Source organism: Berghia stephanieae, chromosome 12 (assembly GCF_034508935.2).
Source record: "Berghia stephanieae isolate SIO BIC M18660-M18661 chromosome 12, UCSD_Bste_1.3, whole genome shotgun sequence".
Classification (NCBI taxonomy): Eukaryota; Metazoa; Mollusca; class Gastropoda; order Nudibranchia; family Aeolidiidae; genus Berghia; species Berghia stephanieae.
Genome location: NC_088371.1, coordinates 14,539,641 through 14,556,286, shown reverse-complemented (window position 1 = coordinate 14,556,286; position 16,646 = coordinate 14,539,641). Strand labels below are relative to the sequence as shown.

The window sequence follows — 16,646 nt, the reverse complement described above, 5'->3', positions numbered from 1 at the left end:
CCCATAGGCAGTTAGTTGACTTTCATCATTGAAGCGTTGTAGGAGATTTTGAGACACTTGTTCATGCTGATCCTTATGACCCATTATTTCAGCTGTTTTGGGACCCATTGGGCTGACACTTTTCTAAAATCGAAATGTTCGATTACTCTATGAAAAGTGGATTTGGAAATTCGAACTTGAAAGGATAGTTGCCGAACTTTAAGCTGCCTGTCCTCCCGAATCAGGGTTTTGACTTACTGTGACTTATGCCTCTTGGCTCCTGGTGGAGCATTGGGCCTCAACAGCACTCTTCCATCTTCTTCTGTCCTTGGCACAAACCTTTGCCTCACTCCAGGTAAGATTGGAGACACTCAAATCTTGGTGAAGGCTTCTCCTCCAAGTTTTGGAATCAGGGTTTTAACATGCTGAATGTTTTCTTGTGAGTTGGAAGACAATGACCTTCTTCTGCGTGGCTTATCTTGCATGTCAGATTGACCTTGTTGAAATTCTTCACACCAGAAAGTTACCGGCTTCAAGCTCACAACATTTTCCCCCATAAATGATTACTAACTCTGAATGAATTTCCGAAGGATGTTTTTCTTTTGCATTCAGAAATCGTATTACCGCACAGATTTCTTCCTTTGACCATTCAGTGATCATGGTTGTTATCGTTGTCTTGATGTAGAAAAAAGGCTGTTCATGAATTGTGCTCAAACTTTCCGCACTTGTGCTCAATGAATAGATCTTTAATTTCCAGTTTACAGATTTTAGATACAACAAGCGGTTCATGAGTTATTGCATTACTAACCTTAATTCTGGGACAGCCCTTGTATGTCAAAAACATATCAGACTAATAAAAAATGTTGTAGTCTTCTTGTGAGGCAGTTCCTCCCATATTTAAAGACTACCTGCCTTGGGAGACAAAACCATTAAAAACTTTAAGGTCACCAGCAGGATTTGGTTTCAGACTACTCAATTCAATGGCAGGTGTCCTAAACACTACGCCATCAGGTCACCACTGTGAACTTTATCCATTATTTTACTCTCTGACCATGTAAATTCCCATCCAATTCATAAGGCTTATGATACGAGGCCTTTGGTTGGGCACATTAAAAATATGAAGTAAAGGTGCCTATATCATAAATCGGAAAAGTAACATGTAATTCAATGCTATACAAATCTGATAGACATACTAGAATAAAATGATCAGGGATTAAGCCTCAAACCTTCCGATTGCTGGTGGCATCTTTCACCTCATTCATTATCAATTCAAGCAGAATACTACACAGCCAGTTATTTGTCTCACACAGTCTCGTCTGTGTCTCTCATGTCGCTGAAGGATCTATTCACTTTTTATGGTCTAAAAGATATTTTCTAAAATTAAACATTTTTAATTCTTTTTTTTTTTTTTTTTTTTTTTTTTTTTACATGCTTCTTGAAATCAATTATTTTATATTATTGTTTTTGGTGTTCATTTCCCCCAGAGCTGTACCTGCTCTCAAGAAAGAAGTTTGAGCAGCGACTTCAAGGAGAGTTCCAGATCATTTGACAAGCGGAAGAAGTCCTGGTGCGAATGATGTATTGTAAATCATAAATGTCAAAATAATTAATTGTCATTTGGTTAAATTTAGCCCCACATAAAACTGGACAATCTGATGAGGCCTTTTTAGGTGATGAGAAAATAGTGTAAAACCAAAAAAGTTAAATGAACAAAAAAAAAAGTGTGATCTACTTTATTGCCAAATATCCTCCAGATGTTCTCAGTATGCTTTACAACGTGTCCCAAGCCAACATTTAATCCGAATAAGATGAGACATGATGTCTGTCGTAAGCACTGTTTCAATTCGTTTTTCAATAGAAACAGTGCTTTTACTACTTTTTATTTTATTAGCCAGGCACTCATTTCATAACTGTTGAATATGTTTTGTGAGAAATTATGAGTAAAGAGCATTTGCCAAGGATTCAAATTTGCGTCGTCCATGTGGATTCTTGAACATGGGATCTATATTATGTTACATGCCATGCGTTATACTGCTATAACAAAGGCACAGAAAAATAAATGAAAGGTGGTTGAACCATCTGAAATTCAATAGAATTGATTTACTAATCGAGATTAAACAGATGACTGATACTGATAAGTAGAATAAAATCAAGGGATGCTACACATTCATAAGTAGCACAGTTGCCAATCATTACCTAATAACCTCTCTTTTCTATCAAATTCTTCTTCTCCTCCTCCTCATCCTCCACCTACTTCTACTTCTACCTCTTCTTTTTCTTCTTCTTCTTCTTCTTCTTCTTCTTCTTCTTCTTCTTCTTCTTCTTCTTCTTCTTCTTGTCGGTCAATTCATATGAATAAGAGTGAAAATATGTCATTTTGGGAGTATTTTTATCTTGAAATTCGAATTTTCTATTGGCTGCATGTAGATCTTATCGAATATTGATATACGATACTTATTACCAGCATGAATAGTGATAGAGTGATCAACTTAAGATTGAGTTTAGTGTATCATGGTCATGGCAATGGCTTGTATATCATATATTTCTAATAAAGAAAATGTAGCAGCATAAACATAAGGGAAGCATCCATTTTGCCACAGCACTACAGAAAGATGTGGATGCCCTGATGAAGATATCTCTGAAACAAAGTTGATAATCAGTTTTCTGCAGCCCACGTCAGGGTCAGATATGTTGACTCATATTGAATAGTGTTTTATACACAATCAAGTCCATTCAGAATTTGAGAACAGTCTCGTCACTTTTCTTACATTTAAGTTTACAGACTTGACCCCAGGATTAGGTTGGCATCTTGTTGAAAAATCTATCCACTAATGTTGGTCTTTGTGCTTTTGTTAACAATGAAGGTGAAAGGTGTAAATACGAGCTTTTCAAATTCTTTTCCTTTTACTGATTTTTGAAATTTAATTTCAAATGGCTTTCACCTTTTTTTTTTCTCCTCCCTTTATTGTCATCCTCCTCCGTTTTCTCCTGCTCCTCCTTCTACTTCCCCTCCTCCTCCTCCTCCTCCTCCTTATCATCATCATCATCATTGTCATGTTATAATTTACATTCATGCGAAGTAAAAGTGATGCAATGATTCCTTTCTACTGATCTGTATATTATAGGAACATGACGGCACCAAAACAGTATGAGCCTTTATCACAGCACTACGAATTATTTGCTCTCATAGGTAAAGCTTTTATTTATGGTGTAGGGGGTTGGGTTTTTTTTGTTGTTGTTGTTGTTTTACTGAAATTTAATGATATTTTAATATTTTTGTGGGGCTGTCTGTGTTTATTTTTATCAATCAGAGTAGCTATTGGCGAGTACTGACGAATAGCCCTGATGTTGCAGAGTGGCTATTGGTCAGTGCTGAGATCTGATTTTTCGTATTCTAAATCCCTTGACTTTAATCAGCTTTTATTTTTTTCTACTGGTTCTGAAATCACATGCGAGTGTCACAAGCGCTAAATTATTTTATGGTTGGATTTTCATAATGGTTTAAGAAGATTTATTTGTTGCTTTATAAAAAAAATAATCATTATTGATTTAAGAATGTTTGGTCTTATATGATTAAAATCTTGGGGTACCTAGATATGACAGAAATTGGCAAAAATTCCAACTATTCATTCACATTTGTTGACCCAATTTCCATATGGATGAATATAGTTTATTTAATCATTTATTTATCTATATATTTATTATTTATACATCAATTAATCTATTTATTATGATTTATCATTTAATCTGTATTTATTCTTTTATTTCTGTATTCTTTCGGGCGCTTAAATAACCTAAATAGTACTGAAAGCGCCATTAAACACCTAAAAACAAAACAAACAACAATTTCTGTATTCTTTCTTTATTTGTTAATGACTATTGCAGGTAAGGGCCACATGGACAGATCCAGCATTTACCAGTCCAAACACAAGGCCACTGACTCGCTCGTGGCCATCAAGCGAGTCAACCTGGAGCTTAGAGATAAGGAGTTTTCTTATTTACAGGTAAGAGAGATGGTAGATTTCCCCCCCAAAAAACCCCATTTTGCCGTACTCTGAAAAAGCTTCTGATTTTAATTTAGGCCAGAAAGCTTTTTCTTCCAAGATGGGTTGTCAAAATGATCCTCAACTTATCATAAATCATGTTACCTAATTTGTATTAGATAATATAAAATACTGAAATATGTTTATAGTGTTCCATTTCTACGATATGGCACACAAATAAAAATCGGTTTACATTGATCCGAACAGGTTATTTAAGAATGAGGTATGCAAAGTAATCATTCTTTCTCATTCAGTTTATAAAACCTTCATTAAGAACATATTATGAAATAAAACATTCAAATTGTGGAAAGGGGTTTATTAACTTTGAAAACAAACAAAATATTCTGAATAATATAATCCAATTTCAGTCATAGTTTTGTTCGGTTGTTTAAAAATTATTTTTTTTTTTTTACTGAGTTTTTACAGTTTTATAAGAAAATTTTTCAACTATCCTGAAAGTTTAAATTCTGGGTTAACTCACTCAATCCTAGAGATTTTTGCTACTTTTCAAAATTGGAAAAAATGTATTAAAAATGAGCATGTGTTTAGAGAGTTTTTTTCAACTATCATTAACATGCAAAAACTACTAAAAACATTAGCTTTGATACTATGCCAATAATTTGTCTCAGAAAAATGTAATAAATAGGCATGGGGTAAAAGTAACCCAGTTAAACTACGGATATAGTCGGTGTTAGGGTTGAGTGAGTTAAGCATGATTGACCAAGTGTGTTGCATCTGTCCTGCCTTACCATAAAAACCTCCACCATTCCTTTCCCCTGCAGAATGAGATCATCCTGATGCATCAACTATCCCATCCTAACATTCTACCCTTACATTGCACATTCATCCATCAACAAGAACTTTGGTCTGTCTCGCCTCTTATGGCATTCGGTGAGTGTGTTGAATTCATGATTTTAGTAATGAACAGCTTTGCCAAATCCTGATTTTTTTTCCCCCTACAAGCCTTTCCCATTTTTTAAAAACGGTCTTAACTTTAAAAAAAAAACAAACAAAAAAATAAATTTGTTCAAAGCTAGTGGTGTCCTATGCAATTGCTACCATCCATTTTTACACACACTTTTCTGCATTCAGTCTAAGATGGATGTAAAACCTCTTGAACCCCAATTTGAAGTTCTGTCCCTGCTCTCCAACATATCCAATTTCACCATGAGAGCAGGAGTTGGTCTTGTAGTTGAAATTTGTTTGCTTACATACTCATCACCACTAGTAATACCAGACAAACAGTGGAAAATAAAATGAGGTGACTTTCAAAACCAGCAAGATTACAACCAGATAGAAAAGCAATCTAATCAGTACCTCAGATTCATCAGAAAAAAGATTGAAGTTTCCAATCACTCGCAGATTTGTTCATTGGCCAACACTAAATGAAATTGACATTCAACAAAATGGAATCAAAAAATAAAACGTATAATTTACTCATCAATAAGAAAATGCTATAGGCAAAAGAAGAAAAGAATTGGATTTTTTATTTTTCTGAATGCTGAATATGCCACTTAGTCACTTCCCCAATTGCAGTCTCAATCAGTCACTTTTCTTCATTACCATGTTCTTTTTGCAAATATAAAAATGTCCTCAGGGTCGTGTCGGGACTTGATTCAGGCCTATTTCAATTCTGGTCTTCCCGAGCTTGTGATAGTATTTGTACTTAGAGAGGTGCTAGATGCTTTAGACTACATACATAACCAAGGGATCATTCACCGGTAAGTATTCAGATAAGAAAAAACAAATGAATTTGTACACATTAATATGTATCAAAGCCACTGTACCATCTATGTACATAGCCTTGTGAGATGCTCTTACTTAGAGATTACAACAAGAGAATAAATGATTCACTAAAAACAATCCAGGGATGCCCTTTTTCTCTGGCTTTTAAAGCCAGAAACCGGCTTTTTAAAAATCTCTCGACTAAGTATTCGTGAGTTTTTTTGTTATTTTTTTTTAAGATGAAAGCATTGGTTGTTTAAGGGCAACAGTTTAGGGGAAGATAGATGGATACATGTATCCTTTTCTACGATTTAAGGGTGATGCCATTTGATGAAGAGAAGCGTTGTAAGACGTATTTTCATTATATGCTCTTTGTCAGAAAAAATTTCAAGCTTTTTTAAAACTTTAGCAAAGGGCATCCCTGATAATCCCAAGATGTTAATACGAATTATCTTTGTTGTCCCAAGTGACATATTTAGGCAATGCAATCCCATGAGTCATAACATAACACCTATGGAGTTGCAGTCTATCCCAGCTTCTGGACAGTTGCTATGCCTTGTATTCCTTTGGATAGTAGTACACTAATCATTTGCAAGGTACTCTCCATCAAATCTAAAAGACTTTGGTTGATAGGAGGGTCTGAAAAATCTCCCAATCCATCAAGGATTGGTATCAGTCCTGTTGATTGTGAGGTAATTTACTATCAAGACCCGTGTGATGATAAAAATCTCCTGTCATATCAAACCAGAATTTTCGTCAACCAAATTTTTAAAAATATCGCCATAAATCTAATAATAATAATAATAATAATAATAATAATAATAATAATAATAATAATAATAATAATAATAATAATAATAATAATAATAATAATAATACTTTATTGCATCTCAAAAAGGAAATTTTTTGTACAGAAGTGTTATAATTTACACAATAAGATAAAAAGATAATGGAAATATGTGGCTACGATAGAGAAAGGCTTTTGTCTTTGATAAACCAGCCCCAGAAAACTACAATAATATTATAGTATTTTGCTTGTTTCAAGGTTTATAGTTTATAGCAAAAAGTTTCTTTTCTTTCTTTTTTTTTTTTTTAATTCTCTTTTTTTTTTAAGAAGAAAAAAAATCATATGTGAATCTCTGCCTTAGTCTTGATTTGTTCCAAAATGTACAAATTTAATTTCAAGTCAATTTGACCCTAAAAATCAACATGTCTTGGAATTGAATCCGTTTTATTGATCTACCATTTTTACTAGCTGCAGATTAAGAGAATCAATGTATTATTAACTCACTCAACCCTAACACCGACACATGTCTATTTCTTACATTTTTTCTGAGACAAATTATAGGCGTAGTATCAAAGCTAATGTTATTAGTTTTTACATGTTAATAATAGTTGAATAAAACTCTATGTACATGCTCATTTTTAATACACTTTTTTTCCAATTTTGAAAAGTAGCAAAAATCTCTAGGATTGAGTGAGTTAATGTGCTGCTTTGTGAGCTTGTGGTGTGACATTCTCCTTCGGATAGGTAGCTCCCTTCTTCAATTGCCGCTCAAGGCAGTGCAAATTAAGTCCTCGGAAAAGGATCATTACTCGCATTCTTTCCTTATAGTCTGGGTGTAAAATGAGAACCTGGTTGGTAACAGCATTATCCCTGTTAAAAAAAACCCAACACAAATTGTAATAATAGTGCCTTAGTGTTTCGTCATATACATGTTAAATGTAATCCTGACCTCCCATAGCGGGCAGGGAGGTACACACTGTGTATTCTATCCCCTTATATCTGTTTTCCAACATGCTTTCTGTCTTTGTCTTGGAATGAGATTACTTAGTTTTTTTTCCTGGCCCTGGTCGGAATCCTGGCTGGGAGGGAAACAGTCAAATGCATAGTTATTGTTTTGGGAGATGATATTTTTTTCCTTGTAAATCATCTCTCTGTTATGTATTCGTATATTTGTTATTTTTTGATGTATAATATAAGCATTTGAGTGTGTTCCTCTTTGTTGGATTTTGTTCTTGTGTCCGGATGAGACTTATAGGTGATCTCAAACTAAGTACATTGCCATGGTGATATGCTCTTGGAATCTACATCTGATCCCTATTTGTTCCCAGTTCCCCTATGTCTTACTTTCTCTTGGATGCTTCAATTGTAATTCTAGAACTTTTTACTATCCCATTTTCTTCCTTTTTACTGGCGCTGATATAACCTAAATGTGTTGCAAGCGCAGTAAAACACTTAAAAACAAACAAACAAACATGTTAAGTGTAGCTGTTGGATTTGGACGCTATGTAAAGCGCTTTAGTGTTCATTTAGTGGATATTGCACTATATATATATTAAAAAAATAGATCAAAAGCTCATTTGTTTTTTTTGTTGTTGTTTTTTTTTTGTTTTGTTTTTTCCTCCAGGGGTCTAAAAGCCAGTCATGTATTGATAGGCAGGTCAGGCAATATATGTTTGACAGGATTTCAGAACGCTTACAGTACAATGAGCAATGGACTCCGGAAGATCAGGATTCACGAACTGCCGGCACAGGCTGTGGATTGTCTACATTGTTACAGTCCTGAAATGTTAGAACAGGTAAATATTATGCGGCTATGTGGTCTCGTGGTATGACACTCGCTTTTGGATTGGAAGGTCCTGGGTTCGAGCCTCGCTCGGCGCACAGTTGAGTCCTTGGAAAAGGTTCTTGACTCACATTCTCTCACCGTACTCGGGTGTAAAATGAGTACCTGGTCGTTAATAGAGTTGTCTCTGTCCGAAAATAAATTATAATATCGCCTGACAGGCGTCATGTCTCGTTCTAAATGTTAAATGTTGCTGTTGGCCAGGGACCCCTTGTAAAGCACTTTGAGCACGTTTAGTGGATATTGCGCTATATAAAAGCTCAATTATTTTTTTTTTTAATGAGCAATAGACTAAGACAGATCAGGATTCATGAACTGCCAGCACAGGCTGTAGATTGTCTACATTGTTACAGCCCTGGAATGTTAGAACAGGTAAATTTTAACCATGTGAAAGAGATGACTTTGGTTCCATTAGGTGGATGTGCGCCTATGTGGTCTTGTGGTATGACACTCGCTTTCGGATCGGAAGGTCCTGGGTTCAAGCCTTGCTCGGCGCATAGTTGAGTCCTTGGAGAAGACTCTTTACTCACATTCTCTCACTGTACTCAGGTGTAAAATGAGTACCTGGCTGTTAACAGCGTTGTCTCTGTCCGAAAAAAAAATTTAGTGGATATTGCGCTATATAAAAGCAAAATTTTAAAATATAACCAGGTGAAAGAGATGACTTTGGTTCTATATGGTGAGATGGCAAGGCTGGAAGTACCTGCATTTCAGCACATATGTTTGCATCGTCATTTTCCTTGTTGATGCTCGGGTTATCTCAAATTCTTTCTGGTTAATAAAGGGAATTTATTTATTAAAATATTTATCTCTTTATTTACTAATTTATTTTTTATTTATTCATTTATATATTTATTTATTTTATTCTCAAAGTTCTCTTAACTTATGGAGTTTACACAAGTTTGTTAATGCTCCGAATTTCATGATTTTTTAACTCTTAAATCCATGTTAATTTCATTTTTTACATTATAAAATCTTGAATATCTGATGGTTTATAATATTATATTTTTAAGGTTTGAATTTATTACAGTTTTTCATATAAAGATATTGAGATATGACATTCTTCCAAATATATAAAATAATTAGTCTCACACTGCTCATCAAAATGTTTTAAATTTGACCCCAAAGTAAAAGATCGTTAAAGATTATAAAATCTCACAAAAGCAATAACATTTTAAAGACACAAAGAAAAATATAAAGTAATATGAAAATTTTTAGCAAAAGTAACTAGACCCTCAAATTATTTGTTTTGATAACAATCCAGACCGATGCAGGTTAACAAAAAAAAATATGTTTTCATTTTTTGGTATTCAGATTTATTTATAGAAAATTCACGTTTTATGACTTTTCTTTTTGCTGTAGCAATTTCTGTATAAATTCAAAATTATGTTTGATGTGTTTCCAGAATCTAGCCGGTTACAACTCCAAGTCAGACATCTACAGTCTTGGGATACTCACATGCGAATTGGCCAATGGACAGTCTCCATTTTCTGACATGCCAGCTACGCAAGTATGTCTTTATCTGTTCTGTCCGAAATTAACTATTTATATCTATTGCCCTTTCTGCCGGGTGTCGACAAAGTCTGAAAACATAGTGAAAACAGAATTTGTAATCGTATAATATACTTTCTTAACTCTTTTGAGTTCATGTGGACATATTTGTTTGATTTTCAGCTACGAGCTGCATTTGCCTCTTTGACTCAATAAATCTTGTTGAAAAGGAAAATTTAGTTCCTTAGATCCTATATTCAGGACTTTGAAGCATTTGTGTATCATGGTGATGGCAAATTATTAATTAGTAAAGCTATTTATAGTGACTTTTTCATATTTTTCCCTTGGATACTGCGAATTTTAAAAATGTATAGTAGGCAGAATGTCATTTTATAGGAAAATATGGAAAATAGTCAGTAAGGAGGGAGTGAATGTCTTTTTACTTTTCAGATGCTTTTAGAGAAGTTGGGAGGGACCAATCCAAGATTGGCAGATGCTTCGACAGTTGGAGAATTTATCGTGGAAGATGGTGAGTTAAGCTTTTGTCGTTTTGTTCAGGGTTTCTCTTTTTAAATTTCTTTGATAGTAATTGTAATGATAATGGTTTTTTTTTTTTTTTTTTTTTTTTTTTTTATACATTTTGGTTGGCATTTAGTCCCAAGTTTGAGAGTTTTTGACAAAATGAGGGTCATTTAAATCGGTCGATATTAGAAGGTGTTTTTTTGGCCAAATTTTTTAATTTAAAGAATTGAGCTTTTATATAGGGCAATATCCACTAAATGTGCTCAAAGTGCTTTACAAGGGGTCCCTGACCAACAGCAACAGGTATCGTGTAGAATGAGACATGATGCCTGTCATTTTTGTCGGACAGAGACAACACTGTTAACGGCCAGGTACTCATTTTACACATGAGTTCACTGAGAGAGTGAGTAAAGAGCCTTCTCCAATGACTCAACTATGCGTCGAGCGAGGCTCAAACCCAGGACCTTCCAATCCCAAAGCGAGTGTCATACCATGAGACCACATAGCTGCATTTATGTCTTTCCAGATTACAGCAGTTATCTGTTAATGAAGAAAATATTTTTCTATTTTTGTGTCAAGGTGAAGAAATGAAGGACCAAGCAGGGACTCCTCAAGAGAGAGCTGATACCATATTCTTCCAGCGTTCTTTCTCAAAACATCTACACAACTTTTCTGCTGTCTGTCTTGAAAGAGATCCTAATAAAAGGTGAATGTCATCATTTATGCAGTTGGAGTTTTAGTTTTAGTTTTGTTTGTTTTTGTTTTTTAAATTGATGTAAATTTTTTTTCTCAGGTCTTTTTTTTTTATCCATTAAATTTTTTTTAACCGACGTGAATTTTATTTTTTGCAGAGATAAGGGTTGTTTGAATGGAATAAAAGCTGTGGGTGTGGTGACAGTGATGATGATGATGATTATTCTTACTATTATTATTATTATTATTATTATTATTATTATTATTATTATTATTATTATTATTATTATTTTTATTTTATTATTATTATTTATTATTTTTATTTTTTTAAATTATTATTTTATTATTCTTACTATTATTATTATTATTATTATTATTATTATTATTATTATTATTATTATTATTAATTATTATTATTATTATTATTATTATTATTATTATTATTATTGTTATTATTGTTATTATTATTATTATTATTATTATTATTATTATTATTATTATTATTATTATTATTATTATTATTATTATTATTACATACCTGCCGAATCTTACGAATTTTTAGTAATTTTTAGTAATCATCATCATCATCATCATCATCAACATCATTATTATTATTATTTTATTATTATACGTTCTCCAGACCAAGTGCCAGTGAGTTGACCTCCTACCCAGTGTTCAAAGCCATCAAGCATAAATCCCTCCATAGCATACCATCATTGCTACACCCTGTCACTCCGCTCACAGATATCACCAATGCACCGAGAGGTAATAACAATCATTTTTATACTCCTTTGGGTTTTGTTTTTTTGGAGCCAAAATATTATGAGGTGTCTCTGTCATCCTTTGTTTAAAATATTTTTAAAAACCTGGAGGATCTCTCTGAATTTCAATGCTGTATATTTAAAACTTTAGGAAGCGTTAACTTTTCAATGTCAGAATGTAACAATATTAGAAGAAAAAAAAAATAATAAAGATTTTAAAGCTGAAATAGGAAATTCAATCCTGCTTTTGTAGTAACTAAAAGATGTGGGAATTTTCAAATATTGGGTGAACACATATTTTGATGTTTGATTTCATCTTATAGGGCTTAACCCTCTCCTTACCAACTATAGGGAAATCGTCACATTTGTTGCGATACATCCAACATTTTTCTTATTCAAATTTCTTTTGTACAATATAAAATTTAAAGAAAATGAACAGTGTGTTGTAGAGCATGTTTTGCTGAAAAAATTATTTTTCGCAAGAAATTAGGCCAGTTGGGACAACTAAGACCTGCCCTCAAATCTGTCCCCCCGGAATGAAAGTTATTAAACGAATATGGTAAAATGTACATCATTTGATAGATTTCACACTTCCTCACACTTTAGAAAAAGAACATCAGACGGGTTATTTTAATGTCAAGATATATCATAGAAAGATATTTAAAAAGTGGTATTATGTTTTAGTGAAGAGAAGAATATAAATTTTTAATCTGACAAAAATTAAATTTTCACATTCATGGTTATTTTACCTTTAGAACACCCTTTCTGACATAAGATAAGATGAGATTAAGATATACTTTTTTGATCCTGATAATGACAATTATTATATGTCACACATCAATCATCATTACATTAATAATGTTGATTTATACATTAAACATAATAATACGAAGCCAATATAAGATCAAATAAAATATACAGCAGGTGCAAGCTTTTGTTTTACCTCGACGTAGTACACTTTTGAGGCAATGGGTCACATTTGTATTTCTTAAAAACTATTCTAATATTAGGGAGGTACTTGCTGTGTCTTCTATCCCCCTATATCTGTTTTCCAACTTGCTTTCTGCCTTTGTCTTGGAATGAGATTACTTGGTTTTGTCTAGGCCCTGGCCTGATACTCTAGCTGGGAGGGAGACAGTCAAATGTATAGTTAGATTTTTGGGAGATGATATTTTTTTCCTTGTAAATCATCTCTCTGTTATGTCCTGTATTATGTTTTGTTTACGTATTATATATGATTTATAAACATTTGAATATATTCCTCTTAGTGGAGATCTGTGCTTGTGTCTGGGTGAGACATTTAGGTGATCTCAAACTAAGTACTTTGATAGTGTGCTCTTACTCCCATAGTGGGCAGGGGGGTACATACTGTGTCTTCTATCCCCTTATATCTGTTTTCCAACATGCTTTCTGTCTTTGTCTTGGAATGAGATTACTTGGTTTTGTCCTGGCCCTGGCCGGAGTCCTAGCTGGGAGGGAAACAGTCAAATGCACAGTTATTGTTTTGGGAGATGATACTTATTTCCTTGTAAATCATCTCTCTGTTATGTATTATTATATTTGTTATTTTGAATGTATAATGTTAGCATTTGAGTGCGTTCCTCTTTGTTAGATTTTGCGTTTGTGTCCGGATGAGACTTATAGGTGATCTCAAACTAAGTACATTGGTGGTGTGCCCTTGGAATCTACATCTGATCCCTATTTGTTCCCAGTTCCCCTTTGTCTTACTTTTTCTTGGGTGCTTTAATTGTAATTCTAGAAATTTTTACTATCCCATTTTTTTCCTTTTTACTGGCACTGATATAACCTAAATGTGTTGCAAGTACAGTAAAACCCTTAAAAACACATAAACAGTGTGCTCTTGGAATCTACATCTGTTCCCTATTTGAACCAATTCCTGTTTGTCTTACCTTTTCTTGGATGCTTTAATTGTAATTCTAGAACTTTTTTACTATCCATTTTTCTTCCTTTTTACTGGCGCTGATATGACCTTAATATTAAAACATTTTTTTTTTCACAGATGCAAAACATGAGGAAGACGACATTGCCAGGCGTATGAGTGAAATATCCGTCCTGGAAGATTGGACTTTTTGACGTATATCTAGATAGAGAATGATATTATATTGAATTAAAGAGAAGAAAAAAGAATAATTCATACATGATGAGGATGACGACATCTGTCTGTCCTCGAAGATTGGACCTTTTGTTGTAAATATGTAGATAGACAATGCTAAAGACAGTGATATTAAATTGAATTAAAGAGAGAGAGAAAAAATAAAAGAATAATTCAGACTTGCCACATATACTGTCGTACTCTTTAAAAAATATGTTTAAAAAAATTTGGCCATAAAACTCATCCTTCAAATATCGATCAAATAAAATAACCCTCATCTTAAAGGAAGCCCCAGGTTTGAGAGTTTTTGACAAGATGAGGGTCATTTTAATTTATCAATATTTGAAGGACGAGTTTTCTGGCCAAATTTTTTTTAAAAGCGTATTCTTTCAGAGTACGACAGTATAAAGATACTACCACCCCCCCCTCCCCCCCCCCCCCAAAAAAAAAAAAAAGAGAGAGAGAGAATGACTGAATTTTTTATTTGCGATATGTGGCAGGTCAGTTAATTAAGAGGCTTCAACATTAAATTAAAAATTATATAGAAAGAAGGTGTAGACTTGTATCCTTCTCCAGCTAACAAGAAAAGCAATGATGTGTGTCCCATATGAAAGCTTTTGTATCTTGAATTTCTTGTCCAATAGGGAACAAAAGTGTGACGTCAAAATACTTGTTCCAATCTCCTTAGAAGTGTGAGACCAACAGTCCCCCAGATACTGGTTACTTACCTCACGCAACTGGATCTTCTGGTTTCAGAGTGAAATGGTATCTTATTTTCTAACATAAAGAATTGCTGGTCATCAGTAAAGGTCGTCCATTCTGCTCTTTTACTTCCTGTAATTGTAAGAATCTGCCTAAACACTCGGATACTATAATAGTTGTACCACCTTATGATTCGTTATGCAACCTATTCATTGTTAGTCATCCTAAGGACTGATTGGTTACACACTTCCAAGGAGCTATGAATCGGAAGAGAAGAAGGTGTGACATTACGATTTTTCTGCCCTATTCTTTTTGTTTTTAGTAGTTTCAGGGCATCACAGCAATCTTCATACAGATGGTACTCACAGGGATTGAACTTATCTCTAATTTTTTTTTTTTCATTAGAATTCTTTAAAGTTATTGGGTTTTTTTTTTCTTTTTCTGCTTCTGCAAACTGAATAAGTTTTATTTTGTTTTATCCTTCCTGTTTTTTAATTTCACAATTATATTTTTATTTATGATCAATTAATTGTTCAAAATATTACCGCACAAGCTTTTCTTTCTTTCTTTTTTTTTTCACGAGTCTTGTTAACTTGTTATAAACCTTCCCTTATTCATTTATCTTTATTTATGCTGGATAAAGAAATTTTCAAATGTTTTGTTTTTATATGTTTTTGTTTCAAGTCTTGTTCCATTCTTATACTAAATGGCTTGAAACTATTGGACTGATGGAACAAAAATGAATGTTAAAAAAAAAAGAGAAAATAAAACTTGAGCATTTATATAGCACAATATCCACGAAACATGCTTAAAGCGCTTTAAAAGGGGTCCTTAGCCAACAACAACACTTAACATGTGGGACGAGACATGATGCCTGTTATTCCAATTTTTTTCCGACAGAGTCAACATTGTTAAGTGGCCAGGTACTCCATTTACACCTGAGTACGGTTAGAGAATGTGAGTAAAAGATTCTTTTCCAAGGACTCAAATATGCGCCCCTTAGACCGGGTCTCAAACCCTGGACTTTCCGATCCGAAGGCGAGAGTCATACCTCTAGATCACATAGCCACACAACAGCTGACAATAATCAATTAAAATTATAAAATTCACATTTTATTCTTTTTTTTTTCTTTATTTTATTTTTTGCCTCATACATATTCATATTTGTTTAGTATTACTTTATACAGATGCAAAGGGTACTAGAAAATTTCAATGAATTTAACTCTTTTTTTTTTCTCCTCAGTATTTCAATGAAAACACACGCATTGGGGAAATAAACAAAAATAGGATTGGTTTAGTTAGAATGTGTGAACGTGGTTGACTTTAATGGAAAAATAATAATTATCATGTTACATGCTTCTGTTAAAATCTTCATCACCGTCTATGTATTTATTTTACGTAAAGTCAGAGACAAAACAGTATGGTGTATGAACTTTATTCACTTTAAAAAAAAAAGATAATAATAATTATAAGTTCACATGCTTCCAAATGAAAATTAATCATTGAGTTTTCGTGTATTATACAATTGTTGTAGCCATAATAGACTGGTATTTTATTACATCCCACAGTCATCTTTTTACCAATAAAACATTCCTCAAGATATAGTAGACCCGTGGAGCCGAAAATCAATGCATTTTCATTCATTTTAGGCTCTTTTGCTGAAGATCGTACGCATTGTTCAATTTCTATAGTTTTTATAGGCCAAACGATCTTTTAGTGTAGTTGAAATTCGTATTGGGAGTTTTTTTAAATATCTGGCTGGGTCATATCTGCTTTATACGGTGCTTCTAAAAGTGGATACTATTTATCATATCGTCCATGAAGAGTGAATTTAGTCCATCAATTTAAATATCAATTATAATGTTGGTTGTATGGTCTTGTGGCCCATCATCAGAATTAGAGCTCGCCATCATGTTCTGTATTGTATGCATTTTTTCAAAATCTTAATAATTTTGGCTCTCTGTTTACATGGGTAAGCATACCTGCC

At 33.3% G+C, this 16,646-nt stretch overlaps 1 protein-coding gene across 5 annotated transcripts in view; it reads left to right on the top strand.

The window, feature by feature from the left end:
- The window catches only part of LOC144958355 (STE20-related kinase adapter protein alpha-like), a 29,253-nt gene extending 14,865 nt beyond the window's left edge, over window positions 1–14,388 (top strand). For all 5 annotated transcript variants that reach the window (XM_078890303.1, XM_078890305.1, XM_078890308.1 and 2 more), the window contains 11 exons: window positions 1,464–1,546; window positions 3,105–3,169; window positions 3,865–3,983; window positions 4,805–4,913; window positions 5,620–5,743; window positions 8,159–8,330; window positions 9,783–9,887; window positions 10,319–10,397; window positions 10,970–11,096; window positions 11,724–11,848; window positions 13,865–14,388. In XM_078890303.1, the coding sequence (XP_078746429.1) occupies window positions 1,464–1,546; window positions 3,105–3,169; window positions 3,865–3,983; window positions 4,805–4,913; window positions 5,620–5,743; window positions 8,159–8,330; window positions 9,783–9,887; window positions 10,319–10,397; window positions 10,970–11,096; window positions 11,724–11,848; window positions 13,865–13,938 (1,182 nt within the window). In that variant the 3' untranslated portion in view covers window positions 13,939–14,388. The remainder of the gene's footprint in view (window positions 1–1,463; window positions 1,547–3,104; window positions 3,170–3,864; window positions 3,984–4,804; window positions 4,914–5,619; window positions 5,744–8,158; window positions 8,331–9,782; window positions 9,888–10,318; window positions 10,398–10,969; window positions 11,097–11,723; window positions 11,849–13,864) is intronic.
- The last annotated feature ends 2,258 nt before the right edge of the window (window positions 14,389–16,646 follow it).